Below are 20,711 nucleotides of genomic sequence, written 5' to 3' on the forward strand. Positions count from 1 at the left end.
ATGATTATGAGAGGCATTTTATTTTTCTTTGAGATTCCACCAGCCCGTTGACAATCATCACATCTTTTCACTAACTCACTAATATCTTTGTAAGAGTAGGCCAAAAGAAATCACAACTAAGTACTTTGGTTGCTCGCTCCACCATGATGACTACCATATGGCGAAGAATGACAAGCCCCAAGAATTTTACCTTGCTTTTCTTCCGGTATACATCTTCTAATCACTCCATCTGTACAAATCTAAAAATATGTGGTTCATCCCAATAATAATCTTGATAATACCGTTTGAGTTTCTTCCTTTGGCTTGAAAAGAACTCATCCGGAATGATTCCACACTCAAGAAAATTTGCTAAGTCCGCGAACCATGACACCTCTGTTATTGAAATTGTCAAGAGTTGCTCATTGGGGAAGGAGTCATTGATTTCAAGATCATCATGCGGCCTCCCCTCCTCCAAACGGCTCTAGTGGTCCGCCACTTGATTTTCACTACCTTATCTATCTTGGATATCAATATCAAATTCTTATAACAAGAGAATTCATCTCATCAACCAAGCTTTGGAGTCCTTTTTGCTCATAAGATAATGAAGTACCGCATGATTCGTATGGATAATAACTTTCGCACCCATCAAGTACAGGCAAAACTTCTCAATTGCAAACACAATAGGAAGGAGCTCTTTCTCTGTAACGGTATAGTTAACTTGGGCACTATTCATGGTCTTACTAGCATAGTAGACCGGATGGAAAATCACTACAAGAAACATTGCCTTTAAGGAAGTGAATAATGGTTACTAAAGATCCAAATCTAGTCCTAATAAATCAATTGCGACGGGAAAAAGCTGGTCGTCACTCGTCGCAATAGCTTCCACCGCTAAAGGTCTACAACGACGGTTTAAAAACCTGGTCTTTAAATGTTTTTAGAGACGAGAGAAACATCTAGTCGTTAAATACTTATAGAGACCTCGTCCCTAGTAGACCATTAACATATTATTCCAATAGATATTTTTTGGTCATTAAACACTATTAGAGACCAGCCTTTCCGTCCCTAATAGACAATTAATATATTATGAAAAATATATATTTTCCAGCCGTTAACACTTTTAGCGACTAGCTTTTAACTGGTCGTAGATTATATTTTAGAAACGAGCCCCACTAGTCCCTATTTAAAATAACTGCAATTACTTTAACGACCGTATTTCTGGTCTCTTATTAACCACAACTAGTCCTAAAGCTCGATGTCTCAGAAAAGTTATTTTTATAAATAAATATCAATTTGCTACAAAAAATTCTTGGTATAAAAAGATATTAATTACAATGTTAACATCCCATCATGTTAGTTTCAATATTTGCTCAACACCTTAACAAAAATACTTAGCTAACATCATGAGTTAGACAACGATATCAAGTTTTACATAACATTCCTAGCAAAATAATAATGAGCTTGTGTATCTTCCAAACTTGCATTCTTGTACCTTCAATCTTCAAAACCTGTAAGTATAAAATTTTAAAATATGATGAATAACTATTGATAAAATAATATATGTAAAATTACACTTGAAATGGTTAAATTGCTTTGCCCAAAAGAGATCTAAATTCATCAGGTGTTATCCAACAACATCAACAAGGCTGCAAAAATATAAGAAAAATTAATTAGAAAAGTTTTGGGATGGTAAATCAAACTTTGATTCGAAAAAATCCGGCACTTTATTCTTTTGTTTTTTACTATTCATGCTTTAGATGAAGATGCAGAGTAACACAATGTTGAAGAAGATCTACAAGATTCCAAAGATAGTGTCATAGAAATCAGACAATAGAAGTAAGATGCAGCCACTGAAGGAGAAACTTCCGAGTACCATAAATCACTTTTACACCATATTTGTGCCTAATGTATTCATTTCAAGTTGTCGAGGCTACTTCAAGAATGAAATGTCATTAATTCACAACTGTTAGCATGTTGATATTCAGTACATGTTTAAAGATTATGTGATCTTCTTAATATATCAATCTATGCAAGATATCAACAACATGTAAAACAAACTTATTTGAATGTAAGAGTTCTTCTGTAGTAGCTACTTAAAACTTTAAGCAACACGATATCGTGCAAGAAGTGTCTCATCGATAATTAGCCTAAACTAGGCCTATACAACTTTGCAAGAACATAACTAATACTAACTTTGGCATGTTAATCATTTTGGAACATTATGGTCTGGGAATTTATCCATACGTGTCCTGGAAAGGCTTAGGTAAAGTAAAACGAAGTCACAAGTATGTTTTTTTCTGATAGAAACTTTAAACTACAATATAAGTTCAATACAGCTCTGCAATTAGAAATCTCTACATAGTACATAATTGGTAGTTTGGTGCTATCACCCAGCATCATTTATCATAAACATGTGCAAGTGTCATTTGTCACTTATTGATGAAATAAAAAATATCAACAGAGGAAAAGCTCTTCGTCAACTCTTCAGAATCTAAGTTTGCAATGTTAGCAGCATTATAATATGTAAAGGAATCACTATAAGACAGCTTTCAGAAGAAGTATGCTGATGGTGTGAAACATCTTTAGATTTTGAAATGCCTTTTTAGGTGAAAATGCACTTCTGTCTGTACCTTTACTCCACTTTGATATGCTTACATGTGATTACTCTTGCCACTAGGTGTATATGCCTTAAACCCCACACATCAAAGAGTCTCCCTATCCAACACTTTTTATGCATACCCATGAAGAACGCTCTTATTAAATTGCCAATAGAGCAAACAAAACAACGAGAAATTCTATTATCTTTTTCTGCATTCATTTTTCTTTGTTTGATAAAATCTGACAAAATACCTGGATAAATTTACAGAGCAAAATACGATGCCACATCAAAAGTTTTGAAGTCTTAATTATATATAATACTTGTCTGACCCAATAAGTGTACAATTGGACAAACAGTGCATGTCAAACAGCCCAAAAGCATAAAGAAAATGTATGTGTATCTAGAATTGTTATATATGCAGCACATGGATGCTTCAGAGAAGCTCCTGACCCCGGCTAATGTAACAAGAAATACAGCAAATCAGACTCAACACGGAATGAGCGCTTATTTAAAGAGCAGGCAGTAGAATGGATTTAGTAAAGCATATACTTCCATCACTAAAACACTTGACGCATTTTAACCACCTAATACTTTTGGATTTTCATTTAAATAACTAACAAAATTCAGCCTTCTTTATGCTGTTTTCCTTACAATGTGGCAAGTAATATCTCTTGCCATGGTGAACAGAAACTTGGGCACACAACTCTTGGATCAATGATGATAGAATTAGTTGTGATAAAAGAATCCCAATACATGTGGTATATTGATGGGATTCTTCTGTTTACTCATAGTTTACTCGCTAGTCAAATCAAACAACTGATAGAATCTATAAGTAGAAGTGACTATATGTAAATCAACAAAAAAAAATTAAAAAGTAAGGAATATTATTACTAACTTGGCCAGCAGACAAAAATAGTGGTCATTCAGTTGAAATGGGCGATGGCGTAGGCGAGACATGCGATTATTGAGTAGCGAAGAATTACCTTATTTTCTTTATTTCTTTCATCTCATTTTCTAAGGAAGACAAGCGATCATGTAGGGATTTGTTTTCCTCGTTCAAAGATTTGTTTTCCTCTCGAGTTTGAACGTAGCGCGGACAGTAATTTATCCTTTGAAGAAGTGCCACCTTTCAAGTCTTTCACCTTTACTCCACCCCCAAAGCCAAATACATGGCTACTAGTTTGAGGTCCACAATATTTTTCTACTATCTCTATGCTAGGTAGAGATGGATCCGACGAACAACTTCTTCAATCTAAGCCTACAAAACATATGAAGAAATTTTATATCAAAACCCATAATAATTTCAAATCATTTACATATTTAATTTACCAAACATACATGTTTCTCAATTGCTTCAGGTTCAACAAGCTTGTTATTTTTCTTACGAGTCTCAAAGAAAATTATTGTCAAGTCGGTGGATTGCCATCTTTTCCGCCCTTTACGTCAAAGGCAAACATGTCAAAAAATACCTCTTAAATATTTTCTTTAGGAAAATAGATATTTTATGATAATATCTTTTGATAAATAATCTCTCGAATAGGTTTGCTACCCATATGATGAAGCATCTTCAACTTAGCTCGTTTTGCTGCATTCCTGTTGCTTCTTGCCTTTGTGAAACAATAAGCTTAAATATAATTATTGTAATAAATTTAAATAATACACAGGTTTGATTCCAAGTATAGAGCAAAAAAAATATTTGGTGTCAGGGAAGGAATCAGACTGCAGATGCTTTGGCAAAATAGACTATTAAATCACTGGGCATACCTGAAAATGTTTTGAAGAAAAATGTTCCTTTACTAACCGCTCCCATTCTTTCTTGTCTACACCCTTTGGAATATTCTTAAGACCATGTTAGATTGGCTTATCCTTCACATATTTTGCATGTAAGTGTCCTCTCCATTTATTCCATAGCTCTTTCATCCATCCCAAGATATGATCGCGATGATCATTCATGTCAACACTCTCAAATTTATCCTACAATAATCAAAATATTGGTTGATTATATGCATCGCAAGATACTATCAGCAAAATGATACAATTCTCAATTCCTCTTCAGTTATGAAGCTACCATGAAGCCTTTTCAGTAATAACAGAAAAAGAGAATGAAAAACAATTCACCTACATTGCTGCACTTTTTGCAAGAAAGTAAAAAAGAAAACTTCTCCTAGCTTTCAAGACTTCTAGTTTCAAGTATTATTTTCATCTAAGACTTGAATTTCCTCTTCGATTGTAATGATCTGGTCGGTTATTTTGAGAGTAATAGTCCCGATCCCCTATTTACTGCTTTTTCCGTATCATATTATGCTTATGTGACTTGCCGGGAGGTTTTGTTCTTGATTTGGAGTGTTTTGGGACACTTATTCCCTAAAACGGAAGCTTAAGTTTTAGAATTTTGACCGTAGTTGGAATTATGTGAAGACGACTCAAGAATGGAGTTTTATCAGTTCTGTTAGCTCTATTGTATAATTTTGGACTTAGGAGCGTTTACGAATTTATGAATTGGAGGTCTGTAGCTGAATTAGGCTTTAAATGGCAAAACTTGAATTTTTGAAAAGTTTGATCGGGAGTGAACTTTTGATATCGGGGTCGGACTCCGATTTCGGAAGGTGGAGTAGGTCCGGAATGTCGAATTTGTCTACTGTGTAAAATTTGAGGTCAATCGGACGTGATTTGGTAGGTTGCAGCATCGGTTGAGAAGTTTGAAGTTTCAAGTTTATTAGGTTTGAATTGGAGTGTGATTTGTATTTTTATTATTGTTTGATGTGATTTGAGGGCTCGACTAAGTTCGTATGATATTTTAGGACTTGTTGGTATGTTTGGTTGAGGTCCCGAGGGCGTTGGGTTGATTTCGGATGGTTAACGGATCATTTGGAAATGTGTTGGATTGGCTGAAATTGTTGCACCTGGTGTAATCGCACCTACGCCCTTTGGGCTGCAGGTGCGACCCCGTAGAAGCGGCCATCGAGCCATAGAAGTGATTTTTGGCCTGGCTGGCTGGGACCGCAGAAGCGGTCAGAGTCTCACAGAAGCGGACTCGCAAGAGCGGTGAAAGGAACGCAGAAGCGGGCGCGCAGAAATGGCCCTTGATCGCATAAGCGATTTTTGAAGACTTAAGTTAAGTCTGCACCTGCGATGGTTTTTTCGCTGGTGAGGAACCGCATAAGCGGTGAACCCCTCACAGAAGCGAGATCGCTGGGCGAAAAAAGGCTATATTCGAGTGTTTTATCCCATTTTTATTTTGGGACTTTGAGAGCTCGGATTTAGGCGATAATTTGAGAGATTTTCAGAAGAAGCTATTGAGTAATGATTCTTAACTCATTTATAGTTATATTCCACTAATCTATCGTTAATTTCATCTTTTAATTGAGGATTTGGGTTGAGAAAATTGGGGAAAACGTTGGAAAGTTCTTTAACCGAATTTTTGGGTTTTGATTGAGATTTTGGTATCGAATTTGAGTAATTTTGGTATGGGTGGACTCGTGGTTGATTGGGTGTTCATATTTTGTGACTTTTTCCTGATTCTGAGACGTGGGTCCGGGTCGACTTTTTGGGGCAATTTTTGAAATTCTTGTTAAAGTCTTGATTTCATTAATTAGATTAGTTTATTATAGTTGTATTTATAGTATGTGATGGTTTTTGGCTAGATTTGGGCCATTTAGTGTTATAAGTTCGAGGAAAAAGGCATTCTTGTTGATTGATTGAGCTTGGTTCGAGATATGTTGCTCGCCTAAACTTGTGTGGGAGAAATTCCCTTAGGATTTGGTATTGTTGTGATACTTCTGATATGTGAGCGCCGTGTACGTGAGGTGACGAGTGCTTACACGAGCTAATTGTTAAAAAATCTAGTTTTTACTGAGCAGTAACCTGTTACGTCTTAATTGAGTTATACCAGCATGTGTAGTTATCTTGTTAGCCTAATATCGCATGTCTACGTGTCTTAATTGCTTATTTAAAACCTGTACAACATACTTAGGTGATTTCATGTGTTTTCCTTAACTCGTATTTAGCCATAAACTGTAGGATTTCTTGCTGTAATTATTGTTTCCATCGATTTCGAGCTGTCTGTTTACTTTTGGAACTACGAGGTGGTACCTCGAGAGATCCCCCTGCATATTTACTTTTGGGACTACGATGCGGTACCTCGGGAGATCTCCTGCATATTTACTTTTGGGACTACGAGGCGGTACCTCGGGAGATTCCCTGTTGAGCATTTACTTTTGGGACTACGAGACGGTATCTCGGGAGTGCCCCCGTTGTTTATCCTTATGTGTTGTGCTGTTAGCTTTCTGTAATTTCTCCTCGTTAAATTTCCAGTCTTTTATTACATTGCTAATTTTTATGCCTTAAATTATTATATACCAGTAGGGCCCTGACCTGACCTCGTCACTACTCTACCGAGGTTAGGCTTGGTACTTACTGGGTACCGTTGTGGTGTACTCATGCTAATCTTCTGCACATGTTTTGTGTGTAGATCCAGGTAACTCCTACCAGCCCCACTATTAGTTGTGTACTTGCTGCTGCTCTGGAGACTTCAAGGTATATCTGCCTGCGTCCGCAGATCTCGGAGTCCCCCTCTGTCCCTTTCATGTTGTTCCTCCCTTATTTCTTCTAGTTACTGATGTATAGAAGTAGGTAGACAAATTCTTAGAGCTTGTGACTTGTGATTACCAAGTTTTGGAAATATTGTTATACTCGAGATGTTGGTTACTTGTACATGCCAAGCGATATTTTCCGTTATATTGTTATATGTTGATATTAGTGGTTGTTTCTGTCTCTATTTTTTATTATTCTGCAATTGTTAGGCTTGCCTAGTCGTAGAGACTAGGTGCTCCCACGACATCTTACGGAGGGAGAATTGGGTCGTAATAAGTTGGTATCAGAGCTCTAGGTTCATAGGTGTTATGAGTCACGAGTAGGTTTAGTAGAGTCTCGCGGATCGGTAGAAAGATGTCTGTACTTATCTTCGGGAGGCTATGGAACTGTTAGGAAAAAATTTTACTTCTTTTATTCCTTGTCATGCGAAATTGTTGACTTCGGAAATCTAAACTTCTGTCTTCTATTCTCTCACAGATGGTGAGGATACGTACAGGCGGATTAGATTACCAGGCACCTGCGTCCCCTGCTGGAGTTGCGAGAGGTCGGGATCGGGGTAGAGGCCGAGGACGTCCACGTGGTGCAGCCAGAGCACCCGTACGAGCTGCTACAGAGGAGCCACCAGCAGCCCCAATTGGAGAGCAGGCACCTAAGACGCCTGTTATTGCGCCAGCTCTTCAGGAGACTCTTGCCCGGTTTTTGAGCATGTTTGGTACTCTAGCTCAGGCAGGGTTGATTCCACTTGCTCCTGCCACATCTCAGGCCGGGGGAGGAGCACAGACTCCCGCCGCCCGTACGCCAGAGCCACGACGGCTTCAGGTTGACTAGGTTCTAGAGATCATACCGGTGCATCCGGTAGCTCCAGTTCAGCTCGAGGTTAGGGCAGCAGTTTCTGAGCAGCTCAGGCTTGAGAGGTACAAGAAGTACCACCCTCCTACTTTTAGTGGCTTGGCATTTTAGGATGCCTAGGGTTTTCTTGAAGAGTGTCACCGTATCCTCCGTACCATGGGTGTAGCGGAGTCGAGTGGGGTTTCTTTTACTACGTTCCAACTTAGAGGAGCAGCCTATCAGTGGTGGCGTGCTTATGAGTTGGGTAGTCTGGCTGAGGTAGCTTCAATTACATGGACTTAGTTCTCGGATATGTTCTTGATGGAGTATGTTCCCCAGAGTCTCAGAGATGCATGGCGCGCAGAGTTTGAGTAGTTGCGCCAGGGTGCTATGACAGTGTCAAGTATGCAGTTCACTTCAGTGATTTGGCTAGGCATGCACCAGCCTTGGTTGCTACAATTCGAGAGAGGGTCCATCGGTTTAATGAGGGGCTCAACCCCACTATCAGGCTTAGCATGGCCCGGGAGTTGGAGATGGATATTGCATACCAGCAGGTTATGGGGATTGCTAGGAGATTGAAGAGTATGCTTGCTCGGGAGAGACAGGAGAGGGAGCCCAAGAGGTTTCGCGAGTCTGGCACTTATAGAGGTGCTCGTGCCCCAGCTACAGTTCGTCATGGTAGGGGCTATATGAGTTGCCCTATTCATTCAGCACTTTCAGCCGCCAGTGGTATTCCGGCTACTCCTAGGCCCCAGGAGCCTTATTATGCACCGCCAGTGTATAGTGTACCTTCTGCACGGGGTGCTTTCAGCGGTCAATCCAGGCGACCTGGCCCGAGCCTATCGCAGCAGTCATGCCCTCCGAGAGCTTATTTTGACTGTGTCAACACTTGCCATGTGGTGAGGGATTGCCCTAGACTTAGGAAGGGTGAACCTCCACAGACTTCTCAGGCACCGCGTGCTCCACCGGGCCCCTAGGATATGATTACAGCACCATCTACCACTCCACCTGCTCAGCCAGCTCGAGGTGGAGGTCGGGCAGATAGAGGTCGCCCTAGAGGGGGAGGCCAGGCCAGATACTATGCCCTTGCTGCTCGTACAGAGGCAGTTGCATCCGACTCTGTCATTATAGGTATTGTTCTGGTCTGTCATAGAGATGTGTCAGTCTTATTTGATTCAGGCTCCACTTATTCCTATGTGTCATTTTATTTTGCTCCATATTTGGGCGTATCCCGTGATTTTTTGAGTTCTCCTGTTGGTGTATCTACACCTATGGGTGATTCCATTGTTGTTGACCGTGTGTATCGGTCGTGTTTGGTTGTTCTTAGTAGTTTTGAGACCAGAGCCGATTTATTATTACTCAGTATGGTAGACTTTGATATTATTTTGGGCATGGACTGTTTGTCACCCCATTATGCTATTCTTGATTGTCATGCCAAGACCGTGACGCTGGCTATGCCAGGATTACCGTGGTTAGAGTATCTAGCTTATGTGAGAGTTATTTCATTTCTTAAAGCTCAATGAGTGGTTGAGAATAGGTGTGACGCGTATCTAGCTTATGTGAGAGATGTCAGTATTGATACCCCTACAGTTGAGTCAGTCCAAGTAGTGAGGTATTATCCAGATGTATTTTCAATCGATCTTCTGGGCATGCCGCATGACAGAGATAATGACTTTGGCATTGATTTATTGCCGGGCACTCAGCCCATCTCTATTCCTCCATATCGCATGGGTCCTCCTGAGTTGAAGGAGCAGTTACACGAGTTGCTTAATAAGGGCTTCATTCTGCCCAGTGTGTCACCTTGGGGTGCTCCGGTCTTGTTTGTGAAGAAGAGGGATGGTTCTATGCGTATGTGCATTGAGTATCGCCAGTTGAACAAAGTTATAGTGAAGAACATGTATCCATTACCTCGTATTGATGACCTATTTGATCAGTTACAGGGTGCCAGAGTATTTTTCAAGATTGACTTGCATTCAGGCTATCATCAGTTGAAGATTCGGGAGCCAGATATCCCAAAGACTGCTTTCAGGACTAGGTATGGTCACTACAAGTCCTTGTGATATCATTTGAGCTGACCAACGCCCCAGCAGCATTCATTCACTTAATGCATTGTGTATTCCAGCCCTATCTTGGCTCATTCGTCATTGTGTTTATTGATGATATTTTGGTGTACTCCCGCAGTCGGGAGGATCATGAGCAACACCTGAGGACTGTGCTTCAGACCTTGAGAGAAAAGAAGTTATATGCAAAATTCTCAAAGTATGAGTTATGGCTAGATTCAGTGGCATTTTTGGGACATGTAATGTCGAGTGAGGGAATCAAGGTAGATCCGAATAAGGTTGAGGCAGTGCAGAGTTGGCTTAGACCGTCCTCAGCTATAGAGATCTGGAGTTTTCTTGGTTTGGCGGGGTATTACCGTCGATTTATAGAGGGTTTCTCATCTATTGCAGCACCTATGACCAGGCTGACCCAAAAGGGTGCTCCGTTCAGGTGGACAAAGGAGCATGAGGAGAGCTTTCAAAAGCTCAAGACAGCTTTGATTACAGCCCGGGTATTGGTATTGCCTACAGGTTTGGGGTCTCATACTGTATATTATGATGCATCACGGATTGGTCTCGGCGCGGTGTTGATGCAGGACGGTAGGGTGATTGCCTATGCGTCTAGACAGCTGAAGGTGCATGAGAAGAACTATCATGTCCACGACTTTGCGTTAGCAGCTATTGTTCATGCCTTGAAGATTTGGCGACACTATTTTACGATGTTCCTTGTGAGATCTACACAGATCACTAAAGTCTGCAACATCTGTTCAAACAGAAGAATCTTAACTTGTGTCAGCGGAGGTGGTTAGAGCTGCTTAAGGATTATGATATCACTATTCTATACCATCTCGAGAAGGCAAATGTGGTTACAGATGCCTTGAGTCGCAGGGCGGAAAGTTTAGGGAGCCTAGCATATCTACCAGCAGCAAAGAGATCATTGGCATTGGATGTTCAGGCTTTGGCCAACCAGTTTGTTAGATTGGATATTTCTGAGCCGAGTCGAGTTTTTGCTTGTGTGGTTTCTCATTCTTCTTTTTATGATCGTATCAGGGAGCGTCATTATGATGACCCCCATCTGTTTGTCAGCATGGTGATGGCAAGGAAGTCACTGTTGGAGATGACGGTGTGTTACAGATGCAGGGCAGGCTATGTGTGCCTAATGTAGATGTTCGTGAGTTGATTTTCCAGGAGGCCCATAGTTTGCGGTATTCTATTCATCCAAGTGCCGTGAAGATGTATCAGGATTTGAGACAGCACTATTGGTGGAGGCGGATGAAGAAAGACATAGTGGAATATGTAGCTCATTGCCTAAATTGTCAGCAGGTGAAGTATGAGCATCAGCGACCGGGTGGATTGCTTCAGAAGATGGAGATTCCAGAGTAAAAGTGGGAGCGGATCACTATGGATTTTGTTGTTGGGCTCCCACGGACTCAGAGGAAGTTCGATGCGGTTTGGGTGATTGTGGATAGATTGACCAAGTCAGGTCATTTCATTCTTGTGGTTACTACTTACTCTTTGGAGCAGCTGGCTCAGGCTTACATCCGCAAGATTGTCAGGCTTCATGGCGTACCGGTATTTATCATATCTAATCGGTGTACGTAGTTTACATCACGGTTCTGGAGAGTCGTACAATGTGAGTTGCGTACTCGCGTAGAGTTGAGTACAATATTTCACCCTCATACGGACGGACAATCCGAGCGCACTATTTAGATATTGGAAGATAAGTTGCGTGCGTGTGTGATTGATTTTGGGGGTGCTTGGGTTCAGTTCTTGCCACTTGCGTAGTTTACCTACAACAACAGTTATCAGTCTAGCATTCAGATGGCACCGTATGAGGCTTTGTATGGTAGGCGGTGTCGGTCTCCAGTGAGTTGGTTCGAGCCCGGCGAGGCTAGGCTATTTGGTACAGACTTGGTTTATGATACTTTGGAGAAGGTTAAGGTTATTCAGGATTAACTTCGCACAGCCCAATCCAGACAAAAGAGTTAAGCAGATTGAAAGGTTCACGATGTTGCATTCATGGTTGGAGAGCGGGTCGTGCTCCTGGTTTCGCCCATGAAGGATGTCATGAGGTTCGGGAAGAAGGGCAAGCTGAGCCCAAGGTTTATTGGCCCGTTCGAGTTGTTTCGGCGAGTTGGGGAGGTTGCTTATGAGCTTGCCTTGCCTCCCAGTCTAGCAGGAGTTCATCCAGTATTCCTTGTTTCTATGATCCGGAAGTATCACGACGATCCGTCTCATGTGTTGGATTTCAGCTCAGTCCAGTTGGGCAATGATTTATCTTATGTTGAGGAGCTGGTGGGTATTTTGAACAGGCAGGTCCGAAAGCTGAGGTCAAAGAACATTGCTTCAGTGAAGGTTCAGTGGAGGAGTCAGACGGTCGAGGAGGCGACTTGGGAGACCGAGCATGATATGCGCAGCCGTTATCCTCATTTTTTTCACCACTTCAAGTATGTCTCTATGCTCGTTCGAAGTCGAACGATTATTTTAAGAGGGGGAGAATATAACGACCCGACCGGTTGTTTTGAGAGTAATAGCCCTGATCCCCTATTTATTGCTTTCTCCGTATCATCTTATGCTTATGTGACTTGTCGGGAGGTTTTGTTCTTGGTTTCAGAGTATTTTGGGATACTTAATCCCTAAAACGGAAGTTTAAGTTCTAGGATTTTGACATCTTACAGAAGGAGAATTGCGTCGTGACATCGATGATGCTCACAACATAGCTATTCAACTTTTCCCAGTCCAAATGAAGTTTCACAATCAAGGACTCATTCAAACAATTGTTAAACTTAACTCTCAGTTAAAAGAAGAAGTTAGAAACTCAATCAAGGATTGATATCACAATTGGCAGAACAACTGGAACACAAATGAATTTTTTTAAAACTTACAGTAGCTATGACAAACTTCAGCTCAATACACATAAATAAAGAAACTAAAATCGCAATTAAAAATCTAAACACATTTATTGGAAAAAAGATTTAAAAAGACTCAAAATGCACAACATACTAGTCACTACATTTGTTAACTCAATAGCTGCCCACATGTGATTCAACTTTTCTTGCTTAATATCATTCCACGATGATACTCCAACGGACACATATTGTGGTCACGTACTATTCTGCCCAAGTGCCTCAAAAATAGTTTGCTATTTGTTCTAACCGTTCGATTGTTGTAAAGGTTACTTTCAGCTTTTGTCCGACTTCAAGTGATGCAACTTCTTTGCACTTGTTCCTACCTCGAACTCTTTTTACCTTTCCAGGATTAGATGAACCTGCAGTTGCATAATTTGGTAAAAACTATAGCAACAAAATTTAGTTCTACAAATTAATAACATATGGATTCAAAATATCATACCTGTTTCAGCTGTCTGGGAGTGTTGCATAACTTGATTAGTAGATGGAGACAATAAAATATTGGCTTGCATATGCTCTTTCTCAAGAACGAGGGAGTTTTTATCCATTGTACGCGTTTTTTGATTAGAAGATATGGTAAAATTCGATCTTGTACTTTTAGAAGGAGCTTGCATACATTGGTTAGCAAAAACAACACTCTTATGGAAAGATCCCACCTCATTTTTATAAATCCCTAAAGAGGAGCAACATGATCTAGGCATTTGCTACCGTCCCTTCCCTATAGCACCTGGACCCAAAAAATCATATTAGTAAAAGATTTGGTATTTAATTTCAGTTGTATATGCAATTAAAAATACAACAGATTTGGAGAAACTTACTTGTTTCAACATTTGGGTGTATTGCTGAACTTGATCAGTAGATGAAGGCAATGGAATATCAATTTGCATTATACTCTTTCTCAAGAACGAAGGGGTTTTTATGTATCATTCCTTGACTAGCAGACATGGTAGAGTTTTTAAGCCCTTGTCCTCGTCCCTTCCCTATAGCACCTAATGAAAAAAAATTATATTACTTACACGTAAGCATTTAAATTCAGTTATGCAAATTAAAAATATTAGATTTAAAAAATCTTACATGTTTCAATTGTTTGGATGTATTGCTTAACTAGATCACTAGATTGAGGAAATAAACTCTTAGTTGTCATATTCACTTTCTCAAGCGATCATGTAAGGATTTGTTTTCCTCATTGAAAGATTTGTTTTCCTCTCTAGTTGAACGTAGCGCGGACAGTAATTCAGCGTTTTAAGAAATGCCACATTTCAAGTCTTTCGCCTTTACTCTACCCCCAAAGCCAGATACATGGCTACGAGTTTGAGGTCCACAATATTTTTCTACTATCTTTATGCTAGGTAGAGATGGATCCAACTGAACAATTTCTTCAATCAAAGCCTACAAAAAATATGAAAAAATATTTTATATCAAAACCCATAATAATTTCAAGTCATTTACATATTCAATTTACCAAACATACATGTTTTTCAATTGCTTCAGGTTCAGCAAGCTTGTTATTTTTCTTACGAGTTTCAAAGATAATTGTTGCCAAATCGGTGGATTGCCATCTTTTCTGCCCTTTACATCAAAGGCAAACATGTCAAAAAATACCTCATAAATATTTCCTTTAGGAAAATATATATTTTATGATAATATCTTTTGATAAATAATCTCTCGAATAGGTTTGCTACCCATATGATGAAGCATCTTCAACTTAGCTCGGTTTGTTGCATTCGTGTTGCTTCTTGCCTTTGTGAAACAATAAGCTTAAATATAATTATTGTAATCAATTTAAATAGTACACTAATGTTTGATTCCAAGTATAGCGGAAAAAAAGTATTTGGTGTCAGGGAAGGAATCAGACAGCAGATGCTTTGGCAAAATAGACTATTAAATCACTGGGCATACTTGAAAACTTTATGTAGAAAAATATTCCTTTACTAACCACTCCCATTCTTTCTTGTCTACGCCCATTGGAATATTCTTAAGAACATGTTGGATTGGCTTATCATTCACATATTTTGCATGCAAGTGTCCTCTTTATTTATTCCATAGCTCTTTCATCCATCCCAAGATATGATCGCGATGATCATTCATGTCAACACTCTCAAATTTATCCTACAATAATCAAAATATTGGTTTATTAAATGCATTGCAAGATACAATCAACAAAGTAATACAATTCTCAATTCCTCTTCAGTTATGAAGCTACCATGAAGCCTTTTCAGTAATAACAGAAAAAGAAAATGAAAAGAATTCACCTACATTGCTGCACTTTTTGCAAGAAACTAAAGAAGACAACTTCTCCTAACTTTCAAGACTTCCACTTTCAAGTATTATTTTCAACTAGGACTTGAATTTCCTCTTCGATGATGCTCACAACATAGCTATTCAACTTTTCCCAGTCCAAATGAAGTTTCACAATCAAGGACTCATTCAAACAATTGTTAAACTCGACTCTCAGTTAAACGAAGAAGTTAGAAACTCAATCAAGGATTGAGATCACAATTGGCAGAACAACGGGAACACAAATGATTTTTTTAAAAACTTACAGTAGCTATGACAGACTTCAGCTCAATACACATAAATAAAGAAACTGAAATCGCAATTAAAAAATCAAAACACATTCATCAAAAAAAAGACTTAAAAAGGCTCAAAATGCACAACATACTCGTGACTACATTTGTTACCTCAATAGCTGCCCACATGTGATTCAAATTTTCTTGCTTAATATCATTCCACGATGATACTGCAACGGACACATATTGCGGTCACGTACTATTCTACCCAAGTGCCTCGAAAATAGTTTGCTATTTGTTCCAACCGTTCGATTGTTGTAAAAGATTACATTCAGCTTTTGTCCGACTTCAAGTGATGCAACTTATTTGCACTTGTTCCTACCTCGAACTCTTTTTACCTTTCCAGGATTAGATGAACCTACAGTTGCATAATTTGGTAAAAACTATAGCATCAAAATTTAGTTCTACAAATTAATAACATATGGATTCAAAATATCATACTTGTTTTAGCTGTTTGGGAGTGTTGCATAATTTGATCAGTAGACGGAGACAATAAAATATTGGTTTGCATATACTCTTTCTCAAGAACCAGGGAGTTTTTATTCATTGTACGCGTTTCTTGATTAGAAGACATGGTAAAATTCGATCTTGTACTTTTAGAAGGAGTTTACATACATTGATTAGCAAAATTAACACTCTCTTTCCCACCTCATTTTTAGAAATCCCTAAAGAGGAGAAAAAAGATTTAGGCATTTGCTACCGTCCCTTCCCTATAGCACTTGGACCCAAGAAATTATATTAGTAAAAGATTTGGCATTTAATTTCAGTTATACATGCAATGAAAAATACAACAGATTTGGAGAAACTTACTTGTTTCGATTTTTGGGTGTATTGCTTAACTTGATCAATAGATGAAGGCAATGGAATATCAATTTGCATATACTCTTTCTCACGATCGATGGAGTTTTTATGTATCATTCCTTGACTAGCAGACATGGTAGAGTTTTTAAGCCCTTGTCCTCGTCCCTTCCGTATAGCACCTGATTAAAAAAAAATCATATTACTTACACCTAAGCATTTAAATTCAGTTATGCAAATTAAAAATATTAGATTTGAAAAATCATACATGTTTCAATTGTTTGGATGTATTGCTTAACTAGATCACTAGATTGAGAAAATAAACTCTTAGTTGGTATATTCTCTTTCTCAACCAAAGATCTAAGTTCCCATCCTCTTCCTTGTCCTTTTCTTATAGCACCTGGTGCGACGAATGCAGAATTGGCAGTAGTCTTCATAGTCTATCCCACCTCATTTTCAATCATTGATGGTTTCATATTGAACCTGCAAAGAGCCAAAAGTAAAACAAATTAAGAAAAAATGTGTGATAATTGTAATATTAAAAGAAACCATGACATCAGAATATGTACAATGAATATACTAATTCATAAAGAGATACTTCACCTCATCATTTCTTTTTTGTTTCTTTAGTGAAGGATTTCCCAAGTCTACAATATCATCATCCATTTGTTTCACAATCTCATAGGAATCATGAGGTTGAGTCTTCCTCACTACATGCCAACCTTTGTTGGAATTTTCACTAGCATAAAATACTTGAGATGCTTGCTCCGCTAAAATAAAAGTCTCATTTGTTTTCAAAAATCTCCATGGATTAACACTCACAAAATCATACTCATCTTTTTTAACTAAGATGTATTTGAATTGTTTACATATTTGGTATGTTTCACTGCTTTTACGATTAAAGATAAGAGTGCAGTTTTAGGTAATCAAGCATGCCTAACATTTTCTTGGCCCATGTATGAGCATAATCATTGTTGTATAATGTGCAAAATCTTCTAAAAAATTCTGAACACAATTCAACAGGAAATGTAGAAAAAAGTAACACTCCTCCATCCACTATTGTTACGATCAGATGCATACAATCAGAAGATACTAACATAAATAAAAGATCATAAATTAACTTGTAATTAAATATGTTGGTTCCCTAAAACTTGTATACTTGTTTTCATCTAGCCTGTTCTGAGATCGAAGTAAGTACTTACACCAAAGAAAAATATAAACAATATACTTTACGATACAATCATCCAAAATAGTCGTGTGCATCTGAAAGACTGCTTCTTGGTAATTTGTGTGAGCTATGAATTTCCGTGAGTTCTTAACATGTATTGGAATTTATGTTCCCTGTTATTTCTTTTTTCTTACAGACAAAGACCCATATTCTCTTGCTTAGTTATATGAAAGAAAAATATATGTGAATACACTGTTATTTGTATGCTTGACATTACTTGGCTCATAAACTAACTTCTCCTCGTAGTTATGCAAAATTAATGAGGTCTTACCTTAGCTAAGTATACCAAAATCTTCTTTCAGAGAGCATAAAATCTAATGAATTTCAAATATGATCATTTTTTGGTGCAGTTTTCTTAATCCACCTAAGCTGTTCATAGTACCATCCAGAGAAATTTACAACACTGATGTTACACAAAGCAGTAACTGTAGAAAGCAATTCTGGATGCCCAATCTCCAGCTACTCACATATAAAGCATGCCATATATGCATCTAATCTGTGTGGAACTCTAATGTCATCAATCAGACAAAAGGTATTTCCAACTACCAACTCTTTTGATAAACAAAATTTCCAACAGCTAACTACTAGAGTAAAGTAAGAGCTAAAACATCTGTAAAATGAAAGTATGCACCAGAATTTTATTTTTTGAACAGATGGAAATGAATAGTATGCAACCCTTCTTTTTTTGAACAAAGAAAATGAAAACTTTTTCAGATGTAAAATACATACAACCAATATATATTTTTCATTACAAGCAACAAGGAATTGCAATTTTCCCAGATGCTATCTCATTACTACATTTACATTAAGAGTAGGTACTGACAAATAAGAAAGAACTCAATACACTATTTATGCCATATGATATGTAACTAACCATTACTCAAACAACATGCTGCTAACTCCTGCTCTATATAGATGCAAACCAGACAATGTTGCAACAATAACTTTGGTATTTGCAGATGCAAATAAAACATCACCTACTTCTCAATTGTAGGTCAATTAATAAGCTATTACATATTCTTATTCATGAAATTCAGCATATCTTTAAGCTAAATTCTTTCTCGTTGTCATTTTAAGATTCGCTAAGCACAATAGTTTTCTACAAGCCGCTAGGTATCACTAAACATAATTTTAGCAATTCAAAAAGATGCTTCCATCACTCCTCTATAGTACAAAAACGAGACTGCTACTTACAGGGATTAGATAAGTGGGGAAGGCAGAAACACACATCAACGAAGCAAAAGAATGCAATTAAAATATGCCGCATACAATGCAGAGTTGCAATTTTAGATAAACTTCAGAAAATTAAATTATCAAATTTAGGAATCCCAACCCAATAATATTTTCACTGATTATACAAAAGAAAAAAAAATACCCAAATCTGAAACCTTACCAATTTTTTAATGTTAGAGAAGAAGAAGAAGATCGAAGAACTCGAATAAGCGAAGCAATCAACGAAAAAGAGCAACTTGAAAGAGGGGGCATACCACGGATTCTCAAACGAGCGATATGGAAACTTGGGCAGATTCACACACAACCAGATTCAGAACTTGCGTTTTGAGAAAACACGGATAAAGGAGACGGGCAGAGCTTGGCGGAATACTAGGGCAGAGCTGACGACTTGTGATACAGAGAGTTTCTTTACTACTTAAAACTTCTTATTTCAATGTATTAGTTTTGACGCCTGATTTTTCAGAAAAAAATAATTTTTTTAATATTTTGGTATTAGATTTGGCGGCACACTCACGCTCAATGCCTCCGAATTGTAATTTGGGACCGGTTACTAATATCTCTAGGGCCCAAATTTAGTACATTCCCAATAAAATAAAGCATTAAGTGCCGCAATATAATCTCGTCCCAATAAATATATTTATTGCGACGGGATTATTAACTTGTCCCTAAAAGTTGGTCGTAGATAAGGCTTTTTCTTGTAGTGATTCTTGTTGAGCGTTGCCCAAAACAGCCCCAACCGCTACGTCGCTTGCATCACATATAAGTTCAAAAGGCACACTCCAATTTGGAGCGGTGATGATGGGAATAGTTGTCAACTTGAGCTTCAACAATTCAAAAGCTCTCATGAAATCATCATTAAAATTAAACTTAGTGGCATTTTCAAGAAGCTTGCACAACGGGTTCATCACCTTAAAGAAGTCTTTGATTAAGCGCCGGTAAAACCCCGCGTGGCCTAGGAAACTCCGCACACCCGTCATCGAAGTTGGGGTTGGAAGCTTAGAAATACCTCTATCTTTGCCTTGTCAACTTCAATTCAACCCTTTGAAATTTTGTGGCAAAGGAAAATACCTTCCTCGACCATGAAATGGCATTTCTCCCAATTGAGCACCAAATTGGTCTCTTCAAATCTGACCAACACTTTGTCCAAATTTGCAAGACAATCATCAAAAGAATCTCCAACCACCGAGAAGTCATCCATGAAAAATTCAAGGTGGTCCTCCACCATATCCGTGAAAATATCCATCATACAACTTTGAAAAGTCGTCGGTGCATTGCACAAACCAAATGGCATCCGCTTGAAAGCAAAAGTACCACATGGACATGTAAAGGTTGTTTTCTCTTGATCTTCCGGAGCAATGAGAATTTGGTTGTACCCCGAGTACCTATCAAGAAAGCAATAGAAAGCATGGCCGACCAATCTATCGAGCATTTGATCTAACAAATGAAGTGGAAAGTGATCATTCTTTGTGATTTTGTTGAGTTTGCAATAGTACATACACACCCTCCAACTGGTCACAGTTCTAGTAGGAATCAACTCATTATTGTCATTAGTGACCACCGTTATGCCCCTTCTTTGGGAATTCAGATAGGATGGACTAAGATTGATTTGAAATTGTTTAACATATCTGGTATGTTTCACTGCTTTAACGATTAAAGATTAGACTGCAATTTTAGGTAATCAAGCATGCCTAACATTTTCTTGGCCCCTGTATGAGATTAATCATTATTGTATAATGTGCAAAATCTTCTAAAACATTCTGAACACAATTCAACAGTAAATGTAAAAAAAAAAGTAACACTCCTCCATCCACACTTGTTGCGATCAGATGCATACAATCAGAAGACACTAACACTAATAAAAGATTATAAATTAACGTGTAATTAAATATGTTGGTTCCCTAAAACTTGTACACATGGTTCCATCTAGCATGTTCCGAG

General features: G+C 38.4%; 1 protein-coding gene across 16 annotated transcripts; it reads right to left on the reverse strand.

The window, feature by feature from the left end:
* Positions 1 to 1,250: 1,250 nt before the first annotated feature.
* LOC107772585 (uncharacterized) lies at positions 1,251 to 19,210 on the reverse strand. 16 transcript variants are annotated; one of them, XM_075252355.1, is made up of 14 exons: positions 19,028 to 19,210; positions 16,916 to 17,082; positions 16,581 to 16,795; positions 16,325 to 16,494; positions 15,626 to 15,872; positions 14,881 to 15,053; positions 14,627 to 14,684; positions 14,416 to 14,513; positions 14,019 to 14,333; positions 13,763 to 13,933; positions 13,387 to 13,671; positions 13,039 to 13,303; positions 4,340 to 4,549; positions 1,251 to 3,833 (listed from the first exon to the last, which is right to left on the reverse strand). In XM_075252355.1, exons 6-9 carry the CDS (start codon positions 14,887 to 14,889, stop codon positions 14,187 to 14,189), a joined length of 312 nt encoding a protein of 103 aa, XP_075108456.1. In that variant the 5' UTR covers positions 14,890 to 15,053; positions 15,626 to 15,872; positions 16,325 to 16,494; positions 16,581 to 16,795; positions 16,916 to 17,082; positions 19,028 to 19,210; the 3' UTR covers positions 1,251 to 3,833; positions 4,340 to 4,549; positions 13,039 to 13,303; positions 13,387 to 13,671; positions 13,763 to 13,933; positions 14,019 to 14,186. The 16 variants fall into 16 exon arrangements, 8 of the variants coding, with proteins under 8 accessions (XP_075108456.1, XP_075108454.1, XP_075108455.1 ...); XR_012708915.1 differs by lacking the exons at positions 14,627 to 14,684; positions 16,916 to 17,082 and adding exons at positions 3,914 to 4,011; positions 4,125 to 4,182 and having other exon boundaries at positions 1,253 to 3,833; positions 19,028 to 19,202; XM_075252353.1 differs by lacking the exon at positions 16,916 to 17,082 and having other exon boundaries at positions 19,028 to 19,202.
* Positions 19,211 to 20,711: the final 1,501 nt, after the last annotated feature.

The sequence above is a fragment of the Nicotiana tabacum genome, chromosome 4 (assembly GCF_000715075.1).
Source record: "Nicotiana tabacum cultivar K326 chromosome 4, ASM71507v2, whole genome shotgun sequence".
NCBI lineage: Eukaryota > Viridiplantae > Streptophyta > Magnoliopsida > Solanales > Solanaceae > Nicotiana > Nicotiana tabacum.

What these genes read in the sequence shown, in the direction of transcription:
- LOC107772585 (XM_075252350.1), bottom strand. Translation starts at nt 16,749, where the DNA reads ATGAAGACTACTGCCAATTCTGCATTCGTCGCACCAGGTGCTATAAGA. An exon ending in CATCCAAACAATTGAAACAT is followed by an intron (nt 16,495 to 16,580) that starts GTATGATTTTTC and finishes TTTTTTAATCAG; the next exon opens with GTGCTATACGGAAGGGACGA. An exon ending in ACACCCAAAAATCGAAACAA is followed by an intron (nt 15,873 to 16,324) that starts GTAAGTTTCTCC and finishes ATGCAACTGTAG; the next exon opens with GTTCATCTAATCCTGGAAAG.